General features: G+C 38.7%; 1 protein-coding gene across 1 annotated transcript in view; it reads left to right on the plus strand.

Annotated features, from left to right (window-relative positions):
• ALK (ALK receptor tyrosine kinase) overlaps positions 1 to 26,097 on the plus strand; it is a 693,943-nt gene that overhangs the window by 557,420 nt on the left and 110,426 nt on the right. The window contains exons 7-9 of the mRNA XM_063289507.1: positions 8,523 to 8,657; positions 9,887 to 9,987; positions 16,976 to 17,145. Of these exons, the coding sequence (XP_063145577.1) occupies positions 8,523 to 8,657; positions 9,887 to 9,987; positions 16,976 to 17,145 (406 nt within the window). The remainder of the gene's footprint in view (positions 1 to 8,522; positions 8,658 to 9,886; positions 9,988 to 16,975; positions 17,146 to 26,097) is intronic.

The following is a 26,097-nucleotide window of genomic DNA, read 5'->3' on the forward strand; positions in this document are numbered from 1 at the left end:
CCCAAGCCAGACAAAAGAAAACAAAAAACTCCAATTAGCTGAAAATAGAAATGAATATTTCCAGTCTTTGGCCATGGCAGGAAGGAGATAGAAAGGAAAAATGATGACTAGTGTGATATTCAGATATAGTCAGGAAGCCCATGGCTCCATTGTTACATATGGATAGAGAGTCAGTGTAGCATGGTGGTTAGAATGTAGTAAAATTAAGGGGAAGTAAATTCACGTCTTCGCTCACCCATGAAACTCATTGACTGACATTGGCCTTAGCCTACCTGAAAAAGTTTTATGAGGATAAAATTCAGGAGGAATCATATACAATTGTTTGGACTCTTTGGATAGGCTGACCATACAACCCATTTTGAATGGGACAGTCCCGTTTTTTCAACATTTCCTGACCATCCCATTGTTTTAATATAAATGTCAATTTTGTCCTGTTTTTCAAAAACGTTGGCGCCGTTATTGGGAAAAGCGGAAAAAATTGAAATTGAAATTGAAAAGGAGGCTGACTTGGCAGTAGTTCTCAGTCCGGTAGGAAACCTAGAGCGGGAACTGCAGGAACAGCTGATTGACGGTGAGAAAGAGGAAGAGTCACTGCCTCCAATCAGTGCAGTGGAAGACGGTTGGAAAAGCCCACCCAGCAGAAAAGAAGCCGATTGGCTCTCAGGCCAAAACGGCGGGAAGAAAATAAAATAAAAGAGTGTGCCAGAGAGGAACAGGTTGTCGGGAACAACTGTTCACTAGACTCCTCCGTTCCTGTCCTCCCATCCCAGCTGGCTGCTGTCCTCAGCCCTCCTGCACTTCTCCAGCCTCCTGCTGCCTCGTTCCTGTCCTCCTGTCCCAGCTTGTTGCCACCCTCAGTCCTCAGCATCTCCAGCCTCCTGCTGCCTCCATTCCTATCCTCCCATCCCAGCTTGCCACCGCCCTCAGCCCTCCTGCAACCCCTCCGCCCAACCTCATCCCTGCACCAGCCTCTCCAGACTCAACCACTGCCGTACCTCCCCCTCCTGCACCTTCCCAGCTTACTGTCGATAACTGTTTTAATCGTCTTTTTTGTGAATACGGAATATTACATAAATTTAACCCCATCCCGTTTTGCCATCCCAATGTCCCGTTTTTGTCTCAAGGAAATATGGTCAGCCTATCTTTGGAGGAAGGGCAAATTATAGAAAGTTGCACGTTTTAATTACAGTATAGCATATTTATCACCAAGTTACTAATGAATATTTTAGACTCTTATTCAGTTATAGTTTTTGGAGAGAAATATTATGTATTATTATATAAAAGAATTATCTCTTTTTTATTTAAAATTCTATAGAAACCTTTTAGTTAAAAAAGCAAGGAGTGATGGGCCATCAGTTGTGACTCAAAAGATTCTTGGTGGGTTTATTGATTAAAATCTTGTTCATCACATTCCAGAATGAATTTAAGAATATACTTGTGAGGGAAATTTAATTCTTGTCTGAGAAGGAATATTGTATATGTGTCATTCAATTTGTCATAATGCATTTGATAGCTCTGCTTCTATATATGAATCCACCCAAATTTACAGATGAGAACCTCAGAAAGGTACTTAGTGTGCATGAAGTCTGTGTAAATCTATTCCTCCCTTCAGTTATGCTTATTAGAGTCTGGTCTGTGCAGACTGAAAAATAATCATGTCTGACGCACAAGTTTGTTGTTGTTGTTTATTCGTTTAGTCGCTTCCGACTCTTCGTGACTTCATGGACCAGCCCACGCCAGAGCTTCCTGTCAGGCGTCAACACCCCCAGCTCCCCCAGGGATGAATCCATCACCTCTAGAATATCATCCATCCACCTTGCCCTTGATCGGCCACTCTTCCTTTTGCCTTCCACTCTCCTTAGCATCAGCATCAGCTCCAGGGTGTCCTGTCTTCTCATTATGTGGCCAAAGTATTTCAGTTTTGCCTTTAATATCATTCCCTCAAGTGAGCAGTCTGGCTTGATTTCCTGGAGTATGGACTGGTTTGATCTTCTTGCAGTCCAAGGCACTCTCAGAATTTTCCTCCAACACCACAGTTCAAAAGCATCTATCTTCCTTCGCTCACCCTTCCTTATGGTCCAGCTCTCGCAGCCATATGTTACCATGGGGAACACCATTGCTTTAACTGTGTGGACCTTTGTTGTCAGTGTGATGTCTCTGCTCTTAACTATTTTATCGAAATTTGTCATTGCTCTTCTCCCAAGGATTAAGCGTCTTCTGATTTCCTGACTGCAGTCAGCATCTGCAGTAATCTTTGCACCTAGGAATACAAAGTCTTTCACTGCTTCTACATTTTCTCCCTCCATTTGCCAGTTATCAATCAAGCTGGTTGCCATAATCTTGGTTTTTTTGAGGTTTAGCTGCAAACCAGCTTTTGCACTTTCTTCTTTCACCTTCATCATAAGGCTCCTCAGTTCCTCTTCACTTTCAGCCATCAAGGTGGTATCATCTGCATATCTGAGATTGTTAATGTTTCTTCCAGAGATTTTAACTCCAGCCTTGGATTCCTCAAGACCAGCATGTCGCATGATGTTTCTGCATACAAGTTGAATAGGTAGGGTGAGAGTACACAGCCCTGCCGTACTCCTTTCCCAACCTTAAACCAGTCCGTTGTCCCGTGGTCTGTTCTTACTGTTGCTACTTGGTCGTTCTACAGATTCTTCAGGAGGCAGACAAGATGACTTGGTATTCCAGTACCACTAAGAACTTGCCACAATTTGTTATGGTCCGCACAGTCAAAGGCTTTAGAATAGTCAATAAAACAGAAATAGATGTTTTTCTGAAACTCCCTGGCTTTTTCCATTATCCATCGGATATTGGCAATTTGGTCCCTAGTTCCTCTGCCTTTTCTAAACCCAGCTTGTGCATCTGGCATTTCTCACTCCATGAATTGCTGAAGTCTACCTTGCAGGATCTTGAGCATTACCTTACTGGCATGTGAAATGAGTGCCACTGTTCGATAGTTTGAACATTCTTTAGTGTTTTCCTTTTTTGGTATGGGGATATAAGTTGATTTTTTCCAATCTGATGGCTATTCTTGTGTTTACCAAATGTGCTGGCATATAGCATGCATTACCTTGACAGCATCATCTTGCAAGATTTTGAACAGTTCAGCTGGGATGCCATCATCTCCTGCTGCCTTGTTATTAGCAATGCTTCTTAAGGCCCATTCAACCTCACTCTTCAGGATGGCTCTAGCTCACTGACCACACCGTCAAAGCTATCCCCGATATTGTTATCCTTCCTATACAGGTCTTCTGTATATTCTTGCCACCTTTTCTTGATCTCCTCTTCTTCTGTTAGGTCCTTGCCATCTTTGTTTTTGATTATACCCATTTTGGCCTGGAATTTACCTCCGATGGTTCTAATTTTCTGGAAGAGGTCTCTTGTCCTTCGTATTCTATTGTCTTCTTCCACTTCCACGCATTGCTTGTTTAAAAATACTTCCTTATCTCTTCTGGCTAGCCCCTGGAATCTTGCATTTAATTGGGCATATCTCCCCCTATCACTGTTGCCTTTTGCTTTCCTTCTTTCTTGGGCTACTTCTAGTGTCTCAGCAGACAGCCATTTTGCCTTCTTGGTTTTCTCTTTCTTTGGGATGTATTTTGTTGCCACCTCCTGAACAATGTTGCAAACTTCTGTCCATAGTTCTTCTGGGGCCCTATCTACTAAGTCCAGTCCCTTTAATCTATTCTTCCTCTCCACTGCATATTCCTTAGGAATATTAGTGAGCTCATATCTAGCTGATCTGTGCGTCTTCCCTAATCTCTTGAGTCTGATCCTAAATTGTGCAAGAAGAAGTTTGTGATCTGAACTACTGTCAGCTCCAGGTCTTGTTTTTACTGACTGCATAGATGTCTACCACCTTTGGCTGCAAAGGATGTAGTCAATCTGATTTCGGTGTTGTCCATCTGGTGAAGTCCATGTATAAAGCCGTCTCTTAGGTTGTTGGAAGAGAGTGTTTGTTATGCAGAGTGAGTTGTCTTGGCAAAATTCTATCAGCCTATGTCCTGCTTCATTTTGTTCTCCCAGGCCATGCTTACCTGTAATTCCAGGTGTCATCTGACAGCCCACCTTAGCATTCCAGTCTCCCATGATGAAAACAACATCTCTTTTAGGCGTGTTGTCCAGTAGGTGCTGCAGATCCTCATAGAACTGCTCTACTTCAGCTTCTTCAGCATCTGTGGTTGGAGCGTATATTTGGATCACTGTGATGTTAGATGGCTTGCCCTGAATTCGAATTGAGATCATTCTATCGTTTTTTGGATTGTATCCAAGCACTGCTTTAGCCACTTTACTATTAATTATGAAGGCTACTCCATTTCTTCTGTGGTCCTCTTGTCCACAGTAGTAGATCTGGTGGTCATCTGATGTGAAGTGGCCCATTCCAGTCCATTTCAGTTCACTGACGCCCAAAATGTCTATCTTTAATCTTGACATCTCACCAATAACCACATCCAATTTGCCCTGGCTCATAGATCTTACATTCCAGGTTCCAATGGTGTGTTGATCCTTAGAACATCGGATTCGCTGTTCACCACCAGCACCGTCGGCCCCTATCTGTCATGAGTAAGGATGGCGAGCAGGGGGCTCCCATCCAGACTGTCAAGCGCATGTGTAGCACTGATGAATTGTTCAGCCATTCAAAGAGACACAGATCGGGACCGCCTTAACCCTTGGGGGTTATATGTCTGGGTTTTTCCCACGCTTCTTCGGTTTGTTAGGATTCCTGTTAAGTACTAGCAATAAATATTAGAGACCAGTTCATTGTCTCAGTGTGTTTCCTGGTTGTTAGGACACTATCCATCCTTTCGACTTTGAGCTAGCTACATCATCACGTCTGGGGCTAGTTGAACTCATCCTCTGTTCCTCCCCAGTAGCATTTTGACCATCTTCTGAGCTGGGGGTCTCATCTTTCGATGGTATACCGACATATCTCTGGTTGTACTGATCCATTTAGTTTTCACGGCAAGAATACTGGGATGGGTTGCCATTACCTTCCCCAGGGATCACATTTAGTCTGACCTCTCTGTCACGACCTTCCCGTCTTGGGTGGCCCTTCACGGTTTAGCTCGTGGCATCATTGAGGTGCTCAAGCTCCAGCACCACGACAAGGTAACCATCCTTTGCTGAAGATACACTGGGTACCAAAGTGAATTAAACTGAATAGCACTCAAGAATTCAAGGTGCTTGACATTCTATTCTGATTTAGCCTGGGGCTAAATCGGCAACTTCTGTTGATTTATAGAATGGAATCCAATTAAAAAAGAATGAATGTGGCATTTCATTTAAAAGGAAAAAATCAAATATTTTTCTAATGTTTTCCAAAAACATTATCCAAAATTATTTTGAGGGGCAGAAAGGAGCAGAGGGAATGCAGTCCCAAAGACTCTCTGTCAAAAATGAGCAGCGCCTTCTTTCTACTGGCTACATGACCTCAGTCAGTTGCAGATCATATCCTGTAGCCAATGTCATGGTGCCTCTTGGCGAACAGCACTTGACATCACAGAGGACAGACAGTAAGTTTGTGTTATCCTCGTGTACAATACTGATGGAAAGAAATATAGTAATGTAGGTAGTTCTAAGCTGGTATTTCCAAGGAGGGCTGGAAAACTCCAGCTTGAAAACCAATCAACACTATGTAGACATGAACTAATGGTTTGATTTGGTATAAAGCAACTTCCTTTGTTCTTACTGCAAGGTAGTTGGATTAGCAACTGCTGCAAATGATGGATGAACTTGGATTATTTCTTTGCTTTAAAATAATGTCCAAGTTAGTGTGTAGCAGTGGAACATGCTCCAAATCATAAATAGCTGCCATGCCCAAGGGTTCTGTGCTTATGGAGCTGTTTAGCATGATTGATATCCTCATTTACTTTTATGACAAAGATCATTTGTGTGTATATTTCTTTATATACGCAGATTAATTCCCTCCACTGGATAATTGTTCACAAGATTTGTGTGTATGGCTCAGCACTAACAAAGGTCTGGCTTAAATCATACGACACTTTGAGGGACACCTAATTTCTTAAGCTTTGCTCTGAGATCTTGGAATAGATAGATGAATGGATGGATCAGTTTTGTTTGGATTGCATTTGGAAGTCTATTGAGCTAACCTAAACTGAACATCCCAGGCTATGTATAGACTACAACAGTTATCCTTCAGAACTTTTATCAGAATGGTATATATACAGTAGTCCACTTTCCTATAAATTGTCAGAGCAGAGAGATACAGATACTACATTAAGTCATGCCCCTGTGTATGGAGTTTTACACACCCACTCTTAGAGGAGGGAATTCTCTATTTTTTTTACACAGTGTATATCCTGTATGTGAAGGTCCATGAGTTCAATTCCCTATTGAACCACATTGAACAACATCTGCCTAGTTATATCTGGAGTCCCAATAAAGAACAAAACTGGATACATAGTGCCTCCTGGTGGTCAGTGTAACTGAAAATACCTTCAGAATCTGGACTTCTTGTATTAAAAAAATCAGCAACTTATAAAAATACTATTTTGGTGAAATATGCTTAGAAATCTGTAATGAGTTATAGAATCATTTCAGAAACACGTATTTCCATATACATTAATTTAAAAACAGAATAAATGGATTTATAAATGAATAGATGCAAACTGGAAATAGCCAAACCTGTCCATCCCTGTGGATCAATGGATGAACAGATGGATAGAAATCTTTTACTTTATGTCTGTATGTACCATTTAATATATGGCTATTGTAGTACTACAGAATTTTGTTGTATGCTTTATTTCCACACCAGTACCTTCAAAGTGGAAAAAATGAAATAACAGCAACCTCATACTATCATTTTAGTTGGTACATTTTCTTCCTCTATAGAAGTGACCTTGGGCACCTTGATATTAAGGCAACAAATAAATGTTTGAGTATATAAACAATATATCATGTTTTTGGAGGTGAGTGAGATGTGGAAATCTGGTTGTCCACTATGAAGTTTAAGAAAAAGGCAAGCTGAGATGTAGGTTTTATTTAACAACACCTTAGCAGGAATGAAAGGAACAGAGTAAAATAACAATGGAAAAGAGTTGGAGTTCAGCAGAACTTGAGTCCTCTGTATGCACATTAGTATTGATTCAGTTATTGCTTGGAATGCAATTGCTTATAAATCCATCCTTTATGCACAAAAACTTTCTTAAGAGGGCAAAATGTTATTGAATAAATATAAGTTTTAAAATGGCAAACTTCCAAAATCTTCAGGTCAAATTGAGGTCCAGTGTGTAATAAAATGGTTCCACAAGTTAAATTTAGCAGTAGCTCAGTCTCTATAGATGTCTTGGGGGGGGAGGCGGGGAGGGCAGCACTGGGGGAAAAAAACCAGCTTTCAAATAGTACTATAAGCAGTAGTATCCATAATGATCTCCAGCACTGTGATTCACAGCCTTATATGTGCTCCAGGGTTCAGTTGGCCACTCACTTCGGAATTTAGTTCTACGTATGTAAATATATGAATGGATTAACTGTTTGCTACACTACAAAGTAAAAGGCAGTCCTTGTAGGCCTGGTCCTTCTTTGATCCCTCTGGCAAATTGTTCACTTAAAATGTCAAGGACTCATCTCAGTTATCTATAAACAAATACAATCTACATCAAAGGCACCCCTTTAGTAGAAAAGATATCCTATGTTTATCATGGAAGCTACATGAAATTTTTCCATCTGAAGATAACAAAACTAGAAAATTAAAGGAAAATTCTAATTTCCCAATTTTCATTAATACAGTTTATTGTTACTGATCATTTACTGTAATTAATATAACATCTGAAATTAAGGAATAATTTGAAAGTTGAAGCTGCATATACAGTTAATGGCTGATGATAACAGTATAATTATTAAGAACATAAATTATATGAACTATTGTATATATCCCCAATCCAAACTTCATCACAACTTTATGGGGTGGTCTTAGGAAAAAAACTATTTTTAGGCCTCACCCATTTATAACTGAAATATGAAAATAATCCTGACCCTATCTTACACAGTTGCCATAAGGTCATGATTTGTTACCTTTAGTCTCCAGTAATTGTTAGGCTACAACTTTTCATCTTCCACAGCCAACATGGCCAACATGCCAATATTCAAGAACAATAGGAATTGTAAACCAATATTACCTGTAAGAACTGCTTTGATAATGCTTGAGGCTTAGGCTGAAAATGTTTGTGAAGGTTTACTATCTATCTATCTATCTATCTATCTATCTATCTATCTATCTATCTATCTATCTATCTACCTACCTACCTACCTACCTACCTACCTATCCATCCATCCATCCATCCATCCATCCATCCATCCATCCATCCATCCATTTCTACACTGCCACAATCTGAAATACACTTTCTTTCTTTAAGAAAACTATGATACATTCTTTTTGCTGCAAGAACCAGGAAGAAATGTCAGGGTTTCAAAAGGTAAATAATGAATATACTTTCCATTTTGTCCTCAGGAATTATTGACCAGTTCTCTGTCTCTTGTAATTCTTTCTCATGCAGAAAAACTTCCTACTGGTTTTTATTGCTCCTTTGAAGATGGAGACTGTGGCTGGACTCAAGGTTCATCAACTTCCCCAAAGGCTCAACTGTGGCACATTGGGAATCCAGAATATCACCCTTTTTGTTCACTGAAAGGTAGATCACAGTAATGTTAGACAGTGAGGTAAACTGACTGGTATATCAAAGGAATTAGGGTAAGAAGGGGGTGATACTGTGTTGAAAATTTCTTCATTTTTTCAGCCATTCTCATTCACTTTGATAGTTGGGTTTGTTGGTTTGTTTGTTTTTGCAACAGGAGTATTTTGTGAGAAATCAGAAAATACTTTTCTGGCACAGTACTAGTAAGCAGAATCAACATGCAACAGAAATGTATGCATTTTTAAAAAAAAAAAATAGGACTTTTATAGAAAATTATCCTGCTTAAGATCTCTGCAGTGTTGGTAGATTGGCAGCTCTTAACTGAGTAATTAATGGAGTACCTTGTCAGAAGCAACACCTCATCAAATTTGGCTGATTGCTAAAGCTAAGCAGGATTGGCCCTGGTCAGTATTTGGAGAGGGGACAAGTTGGGAGTTCCAGGACTATTCCAGACTGGGAACTCAAAATAAATAAAGCATTAAGGTGAAAGTGAACCATTTCTGTAATCTGCCAGGAAAACTGCGTAGATGCAGTCTTCAAGAATCAAGCTCAAAGATGTCACTACTGTTTTTACTAGTCAGTAATATTAATTAACTGGAGAAAAAAAAGAGAGAGATTGTTTCATTTCCAAAGTTCAGTAACTGGGAGCATCATATTACCATTCTTTTAGTGTTTTCTCCAAACTGGGTACCCTCTAGATATGCTAGACTATCCTTATCATAATCCACTACTCCACACCAATGAGTTGCAGTTTAACAGATCTTGAGTCTTCCTTGTTGAGGAAGAATGCTTTATAAACATAGAGATTATCTCAGCTTCTAGCTTTGGTGAGACTGCATTTCTTCATCATTTGCAGTAGAAACATTTCACTTAGAATCATTAAAAAAAAAGTAGGTGCTTTTGATACAAATCATATGAACAAAACAAATCCCAAGCCAAGGATATACATTATATGTGAAGGAAACTGTGTTTTTGCACATGATCTCCCAAGAGAGATCTAAGAAAAATAAATGAAATTGCATTATTACATCCAAAGAATATTGAAAAATCCCTGTATACTATGAGACTGCCTATGTTTGCATGTGCAGTTTCACATAAAAGGTTATCCCACAGCCCTTGCAACACAGAGACCCCAGCAGATTGAGTTGCTGCACAAATGTTCCATGAAAACTTTAATTAATTTCACTCTAATAATAAATGTATCTTTCCTCCATTTTTCTCTCCAGAATGTGCACTTTTGCTTAATACCAGTGAGACACCCATTGCAGAGACAGTTATGGTGACTAGTGCTGTATTTCCAGCTCCAATGAAAAATTCTCCCTGTGAGGCAAGTATGTTTAGATAAGTTTAAAAAAAGAAGATGCAAAAAGTGTTCCTTGCAATTTTATGAATGTTTGTATCAGCCTTTAATTTGAAAACCCTGGAATATAACTGAAGAAACTCATCTCCAAAATCATACGGGTCGATATTGAATCTGTGCAACTTCTCACTTTACATAGCCAAGACCTTTGTGACCACATGCATGCCAGTTTTTCCCATGCTGTGATTTTATAACAAATTTTTGTAGGCATGCATATTGGAATCTTGGTTCAATCAGGGTGCTCAGACATATACCCATAAGTGTTCATTTATACATGTGCATGATTATATGCCATTGCCATATGAGTTAGTGTTTAAAAAAAAACAGTATAACTCATAGCATTTATTGCTGCCTTCCAGTGTAATGATGGCCACCAGTTTGGATTGTCATCTTAAAATGGAACTAGACAAATTGATGGAGGATGGGGCTATCACTAATAGTTGAACTTGATTGCTGTAGTAGTTCCTAGTCACAAGCTCTATTCCTTAGGCATGAGGTGCTCAGGACCAAAACCAGAAGACAACTATTGCCCTCCCATCCATGGCTTGAGTTTCCTGAATGCCTCTGTTGACTATTGTATGGCACAGAATTCCAGGCTTGAGCAGCATATATCAACCAAAGCAACTTTAAGATGTGTGGACTTCAATTCCCAAAATTCCCCAGCACTGGATTAGAGGAATCTTTGGCCTGATCCAGCAGGGAACTTCTTACGTTCTTATTCAGGGTGAACACTGATTAATCCCTGGCTATTTTCACTGTCATCTCAGTATCAGAAATTAATGTCTAATTGAAGAGAATACCCAACACAGTGGTAGGAATGTTGCTGGTCATAAAGTATTTGATTTGAATAGGGAAACAGAAGCCATGTGAAAGCACCAAACTGAGTTTGAAATGAGAGATACCTGTAGGCTAATATCTGCCACAGCAAATGTTTGTTTTTAATTTGCTCAGGGTTAGGAGCACACTAGATTAAATAGTCAAAGCTTTGGTTGCCAGGATCATTCCTGCCTTGGAATTAGTATTTCATTCCTGCAAATGGACAGATTCACTCAACTAAAAAGGAGGAAGAACTGTCATATTTGCCCTTTAGATGCAGTTACTGTTGCTGATATAAATCATTTATGCTCTTTAGCAGTGGCAGGCATACAACCCAGCTACAAGGAATATACTATTAAAATTGAGAACTGCTTTACCACTAAGATACCAGAGAGATTATGACAAAGGAAATACTAGAATATACTGTACATACACATTCTGGATTGTATTTTTGTAACTACATAGTGCAGCATGTGTTCCAAACAGTCTAGTTTTCTGAAATCTAGATTGCAGAAATAATATCTGCTTCATTCTTATATTCCATGTATAGAATTTTGAATTAGAATTTACACATACAGATGCTGCATTTTTGCTTTATGTCCAAACCAGCAATGGTAAGTTAGGCCTTTAGCTTCCCCTTTCATCCTCAGCTGCAGTGATTTTCTCAGATTATAAAACTTTTTGCCTTATTGTCTGATTGTATTTGTGCCCAGTGGACAGCTTCTTTCAGATAATAAGGCACTTGCTACCTCCATCCAATTGACATGTTGACACAGATACTCAACTTGTTCCCCTGCTGTGTCTTGCCTTTATCCTTTTTCTTTTAAAGAGTCTCTCTTTTCCTTTCCCCCAGCCAACAGCACGTGCAGGTTCTAAATATTTAAAAACTTCATTTTGTCACACCCCAGCGAGTGTGACTATTTCTCATAATTTGTCTGCTGTCAAAGGCTGGATGAATCATTTCCCAAGACATATTTTTCCTTTGTCCATAAACAAGGTGAATAATTAAATTTTCATTTAAAAGCAGATCAAGGAAGGAAGGAGATCAGTGACATATACTACTGCCTTGCTTCCCTAACTTTCCATGATGCTTCTGAAAATGTGCCCATACAGATCCAGCTTTGTAGCTGAACTAAAGATTCAACAGACTAGCTGTGTGTGTGTGTGTGTGTGTATGTGAGAGAGAGAGAGAGAGAGAGAGAATGAGAGATTGCACAAAACTCTCCATTCTGAGCAAGTCCTTGCTTGCAGCTTCAAATACCTTTTTATTTGAGCAACCAATGTGACTGGAATAATTCAACAGCACTACCAAGCCTGTTGCAAGGAGAGAATCAAGTCTTTGCCCCCTAATTATTCCCGAGGATGGGTACAAGTGATCATGCCTATAACAGAGTAATCATTACAAAATGTGACTGTGAAATTATAATGTTACTTCTCCAGATTTCCTTCTTCTCTATCATTCCTTTTTCCCAATCAGTCTGCCTTAAATTCATGTTCAAATTTCTGTCTGTCTTGCACACAGGCTTTTTTTATCACTAACTGTTCAAACTAGCTTTTCAAAATCAGGGCCTGTTTTTAAGCAACTGGAATTTTCCACCAGAGCTGAACCTGGTATCTCATTAAGAAAAAATACATTTTACTGATAATCTGATTAACCTTTCTTGTGAGAAAATGAACAGGAAAGACTTAAGTCCTTTCTCTGTATCTGCAAAAACATCGAAGGCTCTCTTTGAGCTCCAGGAAAATGGGTCTTTATATATTTCCAAGAGTATATGGTGAGACCATATTTAAGTACTCATTCCAAATTGGATAGCCCCATAAGGTAAGATAAACATGCTAATCAGAAGTCTCTGCAGATAGCATTTGCTTCATATTTGGATCCTAAAAAATCAACACATCTGAGATGGGAAGAGGAACTTTGCCCTAGGTCATAATATCAGATGACAGCGTAAAATGAGATCTGACGCTTCCATCCATAGCATAGGGTACAAGGGAAACTTTGTATAGCATAGCATAGGATGCCAGGGGAAACTTTGTTCATATAGCTCACTATAGTCTACTCTGATTGGCAACATCTGTCTAGAATCTCAGGCGATGGCTTTCTAGAGTCATCTGCTATTTGAATGTCCTGATTAAATATGCTGGTAATTTTACATGGACTTTTCACATCCAAAGCATGTGTTCTACCACTGAGCAATCAGGAGATACATTGAAAGTGGGTAACATGGCACAAAAATGTTATCTTCTACTGCTTTCTAGAGCTCAGCATAAAGCCGACATCCACACAGAATGCAATAGCTAAAGAGGAGACTAAATTTAGGTGGGACAGGTATTTTTAATTTGTCCTGTATCCGATCCAAATCTCCATGGAGTTCTGCTTCTACTACATACAGTATGTTGGGAAGTTAGCACCATATCTCCTACAGGCTGGTTTTTGTTTTAATGTAGTCTTTGACACTTGCTTTTTTAAGCTGTTTTCAAGCAGAGACTGTTTATAAGATGAACACTTGAAAACAATGACATATTAAGTGAATTGAACTAAAACAGCAGCAAAAAAAGTGACAGCAGTAATAAATGTTGCAATAAATAGGCATCCAAGGGAAGTGAGAAATGTTTCAAATTTGAAATATTTTAAGCTCAAAACCATTGTGAACTCAGAACTCTCTGTTTTGAATTCTAAACAGCTGTCCCAATCTTTCCAGGAGTGTTCCAATACTACTCTCATTATGGAAGTGTTCTGAGCTTGAAATGACTTCGTTCTGAGCTCAAAACACTTATGGAATGATCAGAACAATCCAGTAAGTTTGGAACAACCTATTTAAACTAGATTTTTTCCTAGCTTGAAATATTTTGCATACGTCTATATAAAAAGAGACCAGAAGTCTTAAGTCTTTAAGGCAAAGTTAAAAAGAGTTGATCAGGGAGCCATATATATAACCTGTGGTGAGATCTGTAAAGATGGAGCTACCATAAAGCCAGTTTGGTCTAGTGGTTAAGGCAATGGGCTAGAAACCAGGTGTCTGTGAGTTCTAGTCCCACCTTAGGCATGAAAGCCGGCTGGGTGACCTTGGGCCAGTCACTCTCTCTCAGCCCAACTCACCTCACAGGGTTGCTGTTGTGGGGAAAATAAGAGGAGGAAGGAGTATTAGGTATGTTCACCGCCTTGAGTTATTTATAAAAATAATAAAGGCGGGATAAAAATTTAATTAATTAATTAATTAATAATAATAATAAAAATCCTTTCTTTTTGCCCACTTACTTAATAAATCTTACCCAGAGATCCTCAAGCTAACAGCTGTTTTAATGCATAACAAGTTCATACCTAGCTGGGTTATTTTATTCTAAGCCATTCTGGGCATTGCAGATGAGCACATACACTCAGTTTCATGCTCTGATTGCCTGATTCTTGCAAACATCTAGGAAGTGAATCCTGAACCAGTTAAAGTTTCTAAGACATCTTTAGCAGGCAGCTCCATGAAAGGATTAGAGTCACAAAATAAATAACTGGTTTAAGGTCTCCCTTCTCTGGATATGAACATTGCTAATAAAAGCACTTTTGACAACTGATATCTGTGAAGTGATCATAGATGGCACCACTGATAGCATCAAGCAGCACACTTTGCCTAGAGAGGTGCAGTCTCATTCAGCAACAATCTCACTTTTCCATCACTTGACATCTCACCAATAACCACATCCAATTTGTCCTGGCTCATAGATCTTACATTCCAGGTTCCAATGGTGTGTTGATCCTTAGAACATCGGATTCGCCGTTCACCACCAGCACCGTCGGCCCTATCCACCCTTTCGGCTTTGAGCTAGCTGCGTCATCACATCTGGGGCTAGTTGAACTCATCCTCTGTTCCTCCCCAGTAGCATTTTGACCATCTTCTGAGCTGGGGGTCTCACCTTCCGATGGTATACCGACATATCTCTGGTTGTACTGATCCATTTAGTTTTCACGGCAAGAATACTGGGGTGGGTTGCCATTACCTTCCCCAGGGATCGCATTTAGTCTGACCTCTCTGTCATGACCTTCCCATCTTGGGTGGCCCTTCACGGTTTAGCTCATGGCATCATTGAGGTGCTCAAGCTCCAGCACCACGACAAGGTAACGATCCTTTGCTGAAGATGATATAGATATAGATATAGATATAGATATAGATATAGATATAGATATAGATATAGATATAGATATAGATATAGATATAGATATAGATATAGATATAGATATAGATATATGCTCTTAATCCTTCGTCCCATAAAACATGTTCTGACCTTCTTGTCCCATGGGAAATGGAGTGATCTAAATTTGTGTTAGGTCAGGGCTAAATACATTCTGCTGCAGGTTCTATTTCACCCTCCATATATCTATCATATGATTAAGGTTCTGCCCAAGTTTTATGAATGTGGAACTGTCATTATTGAATCAGGATATTATTGTTAGAAGGCAAACATTCAGACTTCTTTGGTCACTAATTTCTTCCTCAACAGATAATGGAGGAGGCTTCAGCCTCTAGCATGATAGAATATTAATTATGAACCAACAATCAGTCTACCTTTCTATGTATGGTTTTACCTCTGCTAGAGGAGAGAGGAAAACACCATTGCTCTTTTGCATATATGAAGCACACAGGCTGCTGTTTTTAAATCAAGCATAGCTTAAGTAGTGTAGGTGTAAAAGTGAACTCTCCAAACAGAGTCTCAATGCCATTCAGGTGGCAAAACTAATCTTATAAACTGTATGAAGTATTGTTGATGCTGCATATTTTCTTCCTCTAGGATTACTTTTGCCAATAGTGCCTGATAGACAGAATTGTAATGCATCCATCCAAGATCGTTCTTAATTTCCTATCTTCTAAGGAAAGAAGATAGGAAATTTACTTATTTTCTTATTTACTTATTTCCAGTCTAAGTAAAGCATTGGGCTCTTACTAATCCAGGGTTTCAGAAACATTATCATGGCAGCATGCTCAGTAGGGGCGGGGTAGAATAGTAGGTTCACAAGTATAACAGATGCAAAGATATCCCATAGATATAAAATGCCCTAGATTGGCCTTTTCTAACAAGCCAACAACTTGCATGCATTTTCTGGCAAATGATTTCTATATTATGTAGAAATTAACTTCCTGGCTATACTGTACAATTGCTAGGGATGTTGTACAATCCAGGAGCCCTCTGATTTCATAATTGTAATGTTAAGGAGCATCTTGTGTCTGGTTAAATGCCAAGGGCTTCAGGGTAAGCATTGGTGCTCTTGCAGTTATGCTTCGGTGTGATTTATTTTAACCCTGGACCCAAACAATGGATTCTTCTCCTAATTCATTTTACAGACAATGTAAATATGTGAATATTCAGCCAAGTCCTTCTTTCTGACTCCCATAAATAAGTGAACATCTTTTTTCTTTAAGTATTCATTCTCTTCCACCTTTTCTGTTTTTCTTTGAGTTGTGCTGCTGCACTCTGTTGTTGCTTTTTATTGGTGGTGGGTTTATATTTTTTCTTAGAAATGGATTGATGTAATGTTGGAAATCACTATAAGCTTGCTTTTGAAATATTCTTAGTAAATATGGAAGGGGGGCCTAAGATGATTTGGGCTGAGACAAGAAAACTGTTACACTGTCTAGAAAGAAATGCAGGGCTTTGATTTCCAGGCCAGCCAGATTATATAGAAGCTACAAAGTGTGGTGCTGATGCTATTTCCTGCATACAGAAGGAACAAGAATGGAGCTCAAGGCTAAAGCTTTATAACTTTAGCTTTGAGTGGCTGAGAAGGTAATGCAACCAGTGTAAGCCATCTCTGAAATGATTACCAAAGTAGCTATTCCTATCCATTGCTTTGCACCACAACTCCTCTTGGGTGTGAAATAAGGAATATCAGAAAAGGAAGTGGCATTTACACTCCAGGAAATGCAAAACTCTTCTCTGGTATCTATAAACTCAACTTTAGATTACTTTGGGGGAAAAGAATGAGCACAGATTGGAGCGAGTCACATGCAACCACTGGACAGGTATTTTCAGCATTTCTTCATAGTACCTGCTTCAAGTGAGTGGTGAACACGATGCATTTGACATAATTCAGGTGGTTGCTCTTCCTTAACACTCTGTTTTAATTGATCTTGTGTGCATTTTTTTCTCTTAGCTTCAGATATCATGGCTCCTCCAAGGCACTTTGCTTGGAGATGTCTCCCTTGTCCTTGTTGAGAACAAGACTGGAAAAGAGCAGAGCAGAAAGCTCTGGCACTTGGATGACCAGAAAGGATTGGGAGCATGGGAAAAGATGATCAGACCTCTCCCTGATGTTTCTGACAGGTAGGAGATAACATGCTGCTTCTTCATTCTTATGTCTTTTAATTCATTTGGAATTCTTGAATAACTGTTGCATTTGGGCTGAAATGGCTGATAGTAAGTTAGCAGTTAAAAGCCAAGCTTTTCTCATTTTAATTCAGATTTAAGCTTTTTATTTAAAAGTAGGGTAGTTTTTAAAAAAGCAAATTTCATCCACTTGGGCTTGGTTGTCTGGTATTTAATGGGACCAGTACAGTCATGGACAGAAAATGCTGTGACTCCACTGCCATTGTTCTGAGGACAATTCCTTTGCTTCCCTATTTGTGTGGAGAGGAGTATCAAATATGGTTGCCCATCACTCATTCTCTATTTGTTCTTCCTGCCTGCTGATGATGAATGCAGAGTTTCTTTCTGAGCCACTGACTGGTTTCATGATGATTCAGTTCAAAACTGCTTCCTTGACCTGAGCAGTCATTTCAGGATATAGGCTTAGTATCTTTCTGGCATATGATGCACCTTTGGACTGTCTTAGAAAAGATAAGAATTCTGCTCCCTTGCACAGGTTTTTAAATGGACTGAAATCATCAACACACCATAGCAGAAGTGAAGTAGACATTATTTTGATCACAGAGAGAATACAAGAGGCTTAAAAGCCCTCAGCTATTCAATATGGCACCAGTCAGCCCCCAAGGCACATGTCCTGTCACACAGTAAGCCAGTCTGTCAATGCTCAAAGCAGCACAAATACATGCTGTTTTATAAGATAAAGACACATACTCTTAATTGCTAATCATAAAATATTGATACCTTAAGAAAATAATAAGCAAAGCAGATCTAAGCAGATCTCAGACTAAATGTTGCTAGGTCTGCATGATAAAAGATACTACACCTTTTACCACCAAAAATTTATATTAACCCTTGGGAATCCAAAACAGCTAATTCTATACCTTTTTCAAGATACAAAAGTCTTCCACAAATACCAACACTAAATGAAAATCAAACCCCAACCCACTTCTGAAAATTCTGATAAAGTTCTCTTGTTCTCCCATCTTTAGGACATTTTTATCCCCCCTCCCCAAGTGGCTGGGTGGGGGGGAAGCTTGGCTGAAATTTTGTTGTTCTTTTTTTTTTTTTGAGTGGTTCAGTATTCCAAGAACAGCCTCATTGTGTTTGATGCTCTTTTAATAAGAAAATATGAGGATCTAAGGCTTTAGTGTTTGCTTTATTGATACATTTAACAGCTGAACAGAAATGGCTGGTATCTTTCAAACCACCAGTTTGTAAGGACTAAAGCTGAAGAAGTGGGAACTAACAGTTCTCATGCTAGAAAGAACTGTTATATAATTTCCATTGACTCAAAAAGATGAAATAAAAAGGCCTAGAATTTAAAGTGGCATAGAGATGATAGACAGACAGACAGACAGACAGACAGACATAGAAGAATGGATATGTACTTTTCTGTGATTTGTAGGAGGCACATATTGTACAGCTTCTATCTTGTCTGCAATAAACAACTTTCCTAGTTGTCTTGCATCTGTGAGCTTCTCCTGAAGCAAATTCCTGAATACTAGATGAAGTATCTGGAAAATGAAGATGTATTGCCTTGCCTGTCATGAAGTCTAATACAGATTTACTGGCTTTGCACCCCATGGGATTTTACCTTTAGTAGATTCATGGCCATTTTGGTCTTTTTATGCTCCACTCTGTTTCCCAAAAATTTGCATTTCTCTTTCCCTCTCCTTCATATGTTCTCTCTTACTCAGATATGAACTTCCTGCAAAATTTGATAGATAATTCAAACATAAGACTCTCCCAACTAGTCAGGTAGTTTTCTCCTTCCATCTCTCACTGAAGATAGCAATCAACAAGAGTGATATAGTAGTTAAGATCCAGCACTTGGACAAAGTCTACCCTCATCCATTGAAGTTCATTGGATTACACTGTGCCTGTCACTTTCTCTACACACTCACAAAGTTGTTATGAGGAAAAATCAGAGGAGACAGTGCTGTGTGTACCAACTTGAGCTAATTGAACAAACTGATTATGTGCCATGAAGTTGGTGCTAACTCTTAGTGACCAAATAGATAGACCTTCTCCAGGATTACCTGTCCCCAACATGGCCCTTCAGGCCTCCAATGGTGCACCAAGGCCACTGTAATTGGGTCCATTCACCTTGCTGCTATTTTTCCTCTTTCCGTTCACCTTTCTCAGCATTATAGGCTTCTCAAGAGAGCAGGTCTTTACATAATATGTCCATAATATGACAATTTGAGCTTGGTCATTTGTGCCTCAAGTGAGAATTGAACAAAGGCAGGATAGAAATCTATTAAATAAAAATAAGTAAATAATAATCAGCTATTTCCCTATAAAAGGAAGGATTGGTTAGAAGGTGCAGAGGGATCTATTTGCCTCAGAAATATTTCTATATTCCTAGTTGTCTTCTCCAACACTAACCTAAAAACATGGGAAACCCCTGGGTAGTTAAACCCTTGTTGTAAATAATACATTTATTGTTTGCATCTCAGCCTTAACTCCCTCATTCATGTTAAAAATAATGCATATCATTATAAGGGTGCTTTGCATCTTGAAATACTATGCAGAAAATGTATTTCATCTTCCTGACTCTTGAAATAGCATAAAATGGGCTAATACAAAAAGGATCCTGTTGCTGGATATGAAGTTAATGTACAATATAAAACTATCAACATTGTCTCCTTTTGCTGTTCTTTGTTGTCTTTTATCTCCATAGTTAAGATGTAGTGGCTTCATTACATTTAGTTGTGTTCCGTTTTGCAGTAGCCTTTTTGAATTCAGCGTTTGTCTAGCATCATTTGTATGTTGCCAAGGAAACAATTCTCCCTAAGCTCTATCCATCTCATATGCTTTACTTGTGAGGCTCTGTCCTGACTCTCACATTCTGTACATGATTTCACTGCTTTCCTTCTAACTATTTGTATGGTCAAATGCGCATTTATGCATCTTTGTATGTGATTATCATATAAATGCTTTTTTCAGATGCCATATTCAGCTTTTTCTTATAATAGGAGCTTAGTATGATCTATGGAGAGCTCTAAGGAAAAATAAAACTATCTGCAGCATTCAAAATACATTCAGCTGAACCTGAAATTGAAGTAGATTATCTAGTAAGATAGTGATCCCAAATATTCAAAGAAGTGTGAAAGAGAAAGGATAAAGAACAATTAAATCATTTTGAACGACCAAGTGAAAGCCTAGACCTAAACTTGATAAAAATGTTGCAGCAAGACTTGAAACAATTTGTTCATGCTAGAAAAAACTTAAATCTTACTGAGTTGAAACCATGGAAATATGAGCCAAAATTCCTATACCATGGTGGGTGAGACTGATAATCAATAATTGGTTGCAGTTATTGCAGCTACAGTGGTGCATCTAGTTACTGAATCGAAGGGGGCAATTACTTTTTCATAATGGCACATCACATGTTGGATTTGTTTATGAAATAAATTTTAAAAGCACCAATTTTTGGTGCTCTTTGTTCACTCAAGCTCCCTTTATATACAGTATCACCAGGACCTGACATGAACATTCAGTGGCAAAAAGAAACATGGCAAAAAGAAATATGAAAAAGCTCATACTTATTCCCAGAATTGTACTAAACAGGCCTGACCCTGATTAGCTCCCAAACCAGACCGAGCCTTTCAAACTGATGTCAGATATTTTCTTAGAAACTTCTTTATGCTTTCAGTTTCATTAGGCACCAGACACCTGAACAAAATAAGAGGTTTTTTAGTCCGAGGCTCACAAATCTTTTTCAGGGTGCTTTCATAAGCCTCTGCTTCTTTATTTGTATATTCGTTAACACACTTATCATAATTCTCCACTGATCCATGACCTAACAGAAACAAAACCCTTCAGTACTGCCCTGGTCTTGACCACTCAGACAAGAGGAAATAAATACTGTTAGAGAACTAGGGACCTGTAATTATTCCAGATTATATGCTAACACAGAATAAACAGCTGTAATAGAAATGGAGCACAAGCATTTCATTATCATCACAGCCATGTTTTAAGCCAGGCTCCACTGTACTTCTGCTGGTTTTTGAATAATTTTTTAAAACCTGGATTACATGTTTTACACATTCACATTTGTGAACGTCTCACATGGCTGCTCTGAAGCCAACATTCATTAAGAATGCAACAAAGTTGCCTGATTATTCCTCAGCTGTGAGGTGCATTGAGAACACTAAAGGAAACATTTGTGCTACCCATCACAGTAGACATACTTATGTGTTTGGGTTCAGAACTTAAGTTTTGTTATGTTACTTAGGTTGATAAGAGTGGAGAATAGTACTTCTAGAAACCAGGGAGGCTGTAAATTCTATAATCTGAATCAAATCATTAAAAAAAAAGGAAAGAAAGTGCAAGGTATAAATGTAACTATTCAGTTTCAATATATTACGATAAAAGATCAGCCAAAAATAGTACAATTAAGTATAAAATTCAGAACATAAATAACATATCCCAATAAACAATAAACATCCATTTAATCATACAATCTTTAACTCGTTCAGTTTCTGAATCATATTTCAACAACATTTGGTAGATAAGACCCAGAAAGTGCTCTGAGTTTTATATAAGATTTTCAAATTCAATCAAGTCCCTAAGTATTCCCCCTTGATTCTGCAGTTCTTTTGATACCATACTATTTATTTGAAGGTGCTGAAAGGTATTGAAACCAGGTGGTTCAGACCATTATGAAGAAAAAGAGTCATAGATTTTATCTTTGTCTTATTAATAATCAAATCTTGCAATTTACAGTATATGAATTATTTTATCTCCATTGAGCAGATTTCTTTATATTTTCCTCACCATGAAGCAAGAAGGGATGAATCTGGGCTATTTATTTTCCTATATTTATTCCAAACTTGCAGCATGCTGCTTATTACTGCATAATCTCTTATTGATCCATTTCTGTGCTGTCAGGATCTGCCATGCCCTGGATGGCTACTTTGTCCTCCACTGTCATGATCTTGCACCCTAGGTGTTCTATGTATATGATATCAAAAGGGGGGAGGAGGAAGAAATATGGACAGGCTTGCAAACTTGCTGATCTTAATTGGTGGAAGGTTCCTTAATCTTTTCCCCTCTAGTAGTTCCTCACTTGGTTTTTCTCTCAAGGGAAAAGAAAAGATAAATGTATGGAAGATAGGTCTTGTAATCTCTGCTTACTGTATTTTCAGTTCATGATGGCAGGAATTGGTAATACAATCAGGGAATGGATATATAAATACCAACTCACAAATGAAACAAGAATGTTGGACTAACAGACATCTGATTCCTGATCACGTGCCACATTTCGATTTTGCTGTATAGAACAACAACAAAGCTACATTGCAATTCCCCTGACCTGAAAATATTTTTCCCTCCTATAGATATAGATGGCCTTAAATTCATCATTCCACAGAATTAATTTCCCTTTCCTGTGCCTTTTTAGCAGATTGCTAAGAACGCCTTTGGCCCAGGAGAGATCAGAAAAGTCACACATCAGGCATTTCTATAAAAATAATTTTATTTACAGAAAGCAAACATATTTAAAAGCTTCTGCATTCTTACAGGCTTTCAGTGAGAGCTGCTTAACTCTCTACATGCCTACACAGTAAAGAAACTGAAACTAAAACAAGTCCAGGCAAGTTCTTCCCCCCAGGTGCAAAAATTAACATCTGAAAAGAGGACAATTAAATTCAACCTCTTCACCCGGCCAAAATGATTAGTTACCATAGTAACCTTAATCTGTAGTAGAAAACATATTAACATGCCTTGCCCCAAATAATTTTCTTTACAAATAATTAACTCCCACACCAATTTATTTTCTCAAAATTGTTACTTTCTTCCAAACTCCTGGAAATGATTTCTTCGTCAATCAAGGAATATCCAATTTGTTGTGTTAGCTCTCTTTCCATGAGGTCCAATCCTATCTGCAATGTACTCAGTGCAGCCAGGTTCTTTGTACTTCTTCCTCCAGCTTAAATTGAAATGGCCGCAAGAATAATGACATTTAAAATACTTAGCTGGCCCACTGTACACTTTGTGGCTATATCAAGTTTATATTATCTGCTAAACTTAATTCATTTGTTTATTTACATTTCTAGGTAACCAGAATAAAAATGCCACATCATAATAGCCTAGATGCCATTTTAACTGTCTGTCCGTCTGTCTGTCTGTCTGTACGTCTGTTTGATGCCATCCAACTCTGGGCAGATCACAATACATTAAACAAGGAAAAAGTAATATAATAAGGATCAGCAGACCACAAAAATCAAAGCTAGAACTGGAGAAAAGAAAAAAAGATGGCAAACCCAGCAGATAACCCAAAACATCCATCAACATCTAACATCCAGCAAAGGGGGCTCCAGCCACCCTAGTCCAAGGCTTGGAAGAATAATCAGGGCTTCATCATCCTTTGAAATGTGAGCAGGGTGGGAGCTATCTGGATCCCTGGGGAACCTCTTTCCAGAGGCAGGTGCTATAACAGATTTCCTGGGCACACTTCCTGGGTCCTGATACATGACATTGTTTGACTGAAGGAGCATGCCAACCTTGTCAGCTTGAATTGGCTGGAGATAAGCAATACCCCAAACAACAATGGCCTAGGCCATGTAGGGCTTTATAGGTCATAACCAGCACCTTGAATTGTTCCTAGAAATAAACTGCAATCAGTACAGCCTGAAGAGCAGTGGAGTCACATGGACATACCAAGGCATGCCAATAACTGCCCATGTCATCACATTCAGACCAGTTGAAGCTTCTGAATGGTCTTCAAGGGCAGCTGTACTTCCAGGTACAGCGCACTGAAATAGTCAAGCCATGAGATAACTAGGGCATGAGTGACTGTCTGAAGGGCCTCCCAACCCAGGAAAGAGTGCAACTGGTGCATAGGATGAAGCTGTGCTAAGGCCTTCCTGGCCACAGCTTCCACCTACTCATCAAGCAGAAGCTGCAAGCCATTAAAACTCCTAGATTGTGTTAATGTGACATTCTGAGACTGAAGATAGATTACACTTCCACTGCCACCACCACTATTCCATTCCAGTTTGCCATTTTAAGGGTAGAAAGAGTCTCAGCCAACCGGATGTCTTAAAAGCAAACACAATCTCAAAACTGAAGATGGAATTGGACAGGAAAAATAATGGGAGGGTGCTGGCCTTGGAGAATAGACTAGAATGGAACCATAGAGTTGCAAGGGACCTCAATCTAGTTTTAAAAATCCCAGAAAGTGTCTGTCTAGCCTTTGTCTGAACACATCTCCGGGTAACTGGTTCCACTATCATACTGCTTTTATTGTTAAAAAAAGTAGTTCTAACATTCAGTTGGAATCTGCCTTCCTGGACCTGAATATGTTATTTCACATTCTGCACCTTGGAACCAGGGGAACTATTCTTAACCGTATGACATCCTTTCAGAGATTTGAAAACTATATCTTTCGCATATCATAGATCTTTGAAGAGGAACCTTTCCATATTATATTTCCCCTCAGAAGATGGTTCAGCATGTTGTGAGGACAGTTCACAAGGAGCGCAAAATGCCTCATTTTAATATGGCCGAATGACTTACCAGTTTCCCATTACTTACAGTGGAGACTTACTTGTGACTGTAGTCTTGGCTTGAAATGCTGATGTTGTCCATTTCAGTGGCATCTCATTTTGAGACAGTCCACTATCATTTGAAAAGAGCAGATAAGGCAGCTTTCAGATAGATTGGACAAATGGTCTTCTTTTTATAAACAATTAAATAAGGGTTCATAGTCAAAGCAGCATAGCCATCAATCTTTTAGAAATACAAGGTAGTGGCATGGGAAAGAAAAACTCTGCTGATTCACCAGGCACCTCCTAAAAGGGATTTTCCCCTGATCCATTTGATTTTAGGACTCTACTGCAAATGTCTCCAGCTTTGTGCTTGCAGATATATTGGATAGATGTAGTTGGATTCCCATGGAGCAAAACCAGCTGACTACAAAGGGCAATATCAGCATCCTTCTTTTTAAATCAAAGGTAGAAATAGTATGTGTGCAAAACTGAGAGGCTTTTCTTTTAATGGGTTTATTTGCCACATCGGTCCCAGCATTCCAGTTGGAATTAATTCCACTGCATTCAGATATGTTGCTAACATTCAATTCGTTTTGTTCTTGGTGAGCACTAGCACATCAGCTGCTTTTCATCTGGCCCCACATTTTACTCAGAAGTGAGGAGAAATAAAAGTCATTGTTTAATGCTTTCCATTAATAACCCAGCGTAGCATGAAACTAGCAAGAGCTGGGGCATATCGCTACTCATTACCTGTAAGGCAAATTGAATTTAAATGGAATCATTTCTGATGGGTAGAACTGAAGAAAGTCTATAAAAATCAGAACTGGTTTTGAACCACAAAATTCCCATATGGCTTGTCTCTGCAAGCTCTTGCATTCTTATCACAAGAATCTCTAAGCTAATTGCAGTGCTATGGTGTTGAGGTTTGATGTGTTTGGTTTCACACTGTCCAGGCTTTGCTGTATTGGAAAAGTAATGTGACTTGATCTCTGGATGCAGAGAAACTAAAGGAAGGAATGCTAACAACATTCTCATGTGTTGATATTTTGGTTAGTAACTGGATCTTTACAAAGTAGCTTATACCGTATTAGATTTTAAAACAGAGACCTTGATCCCTGGCAGTCCTGGCTTCTGAGGCTTCAACCAGGAATTGTTCATAAATATTAAACCTATCATCTCAATAATAAGAGCTGGAAAATACTTACATTTTCAAAATGAAAGATGATTTTTTCAACAGATAAGGCAAGTCACTTTCCCATATTTCTCATGTACAGTTCCTCATCTGTGAAATAGGATTAACAGAATCAGCTTACTTAAGGCTGTTCTGAGTGAAAGCACAATAAAGATGTTAAAGCATTTTATACAAATGCTAAAATTTAGAATGGGTGTAATTTTGGATGCCACTAACAAAATA

This window comes from Candoia aspera, chromosome 1, assembly GCF_035149785.1.
Source record: "Candoia aspera isolate rCanAsp1 chromosome 1, rCanAsp1.hap2, whole genome shotgun sequence".
Classification (NCBI taxonomy): domain Eukaryota; kingdom Metazoa; phylum Chordata; class Lepidosauria; order Squamata; family Boidae; genus Candoia; species Candoia aspera.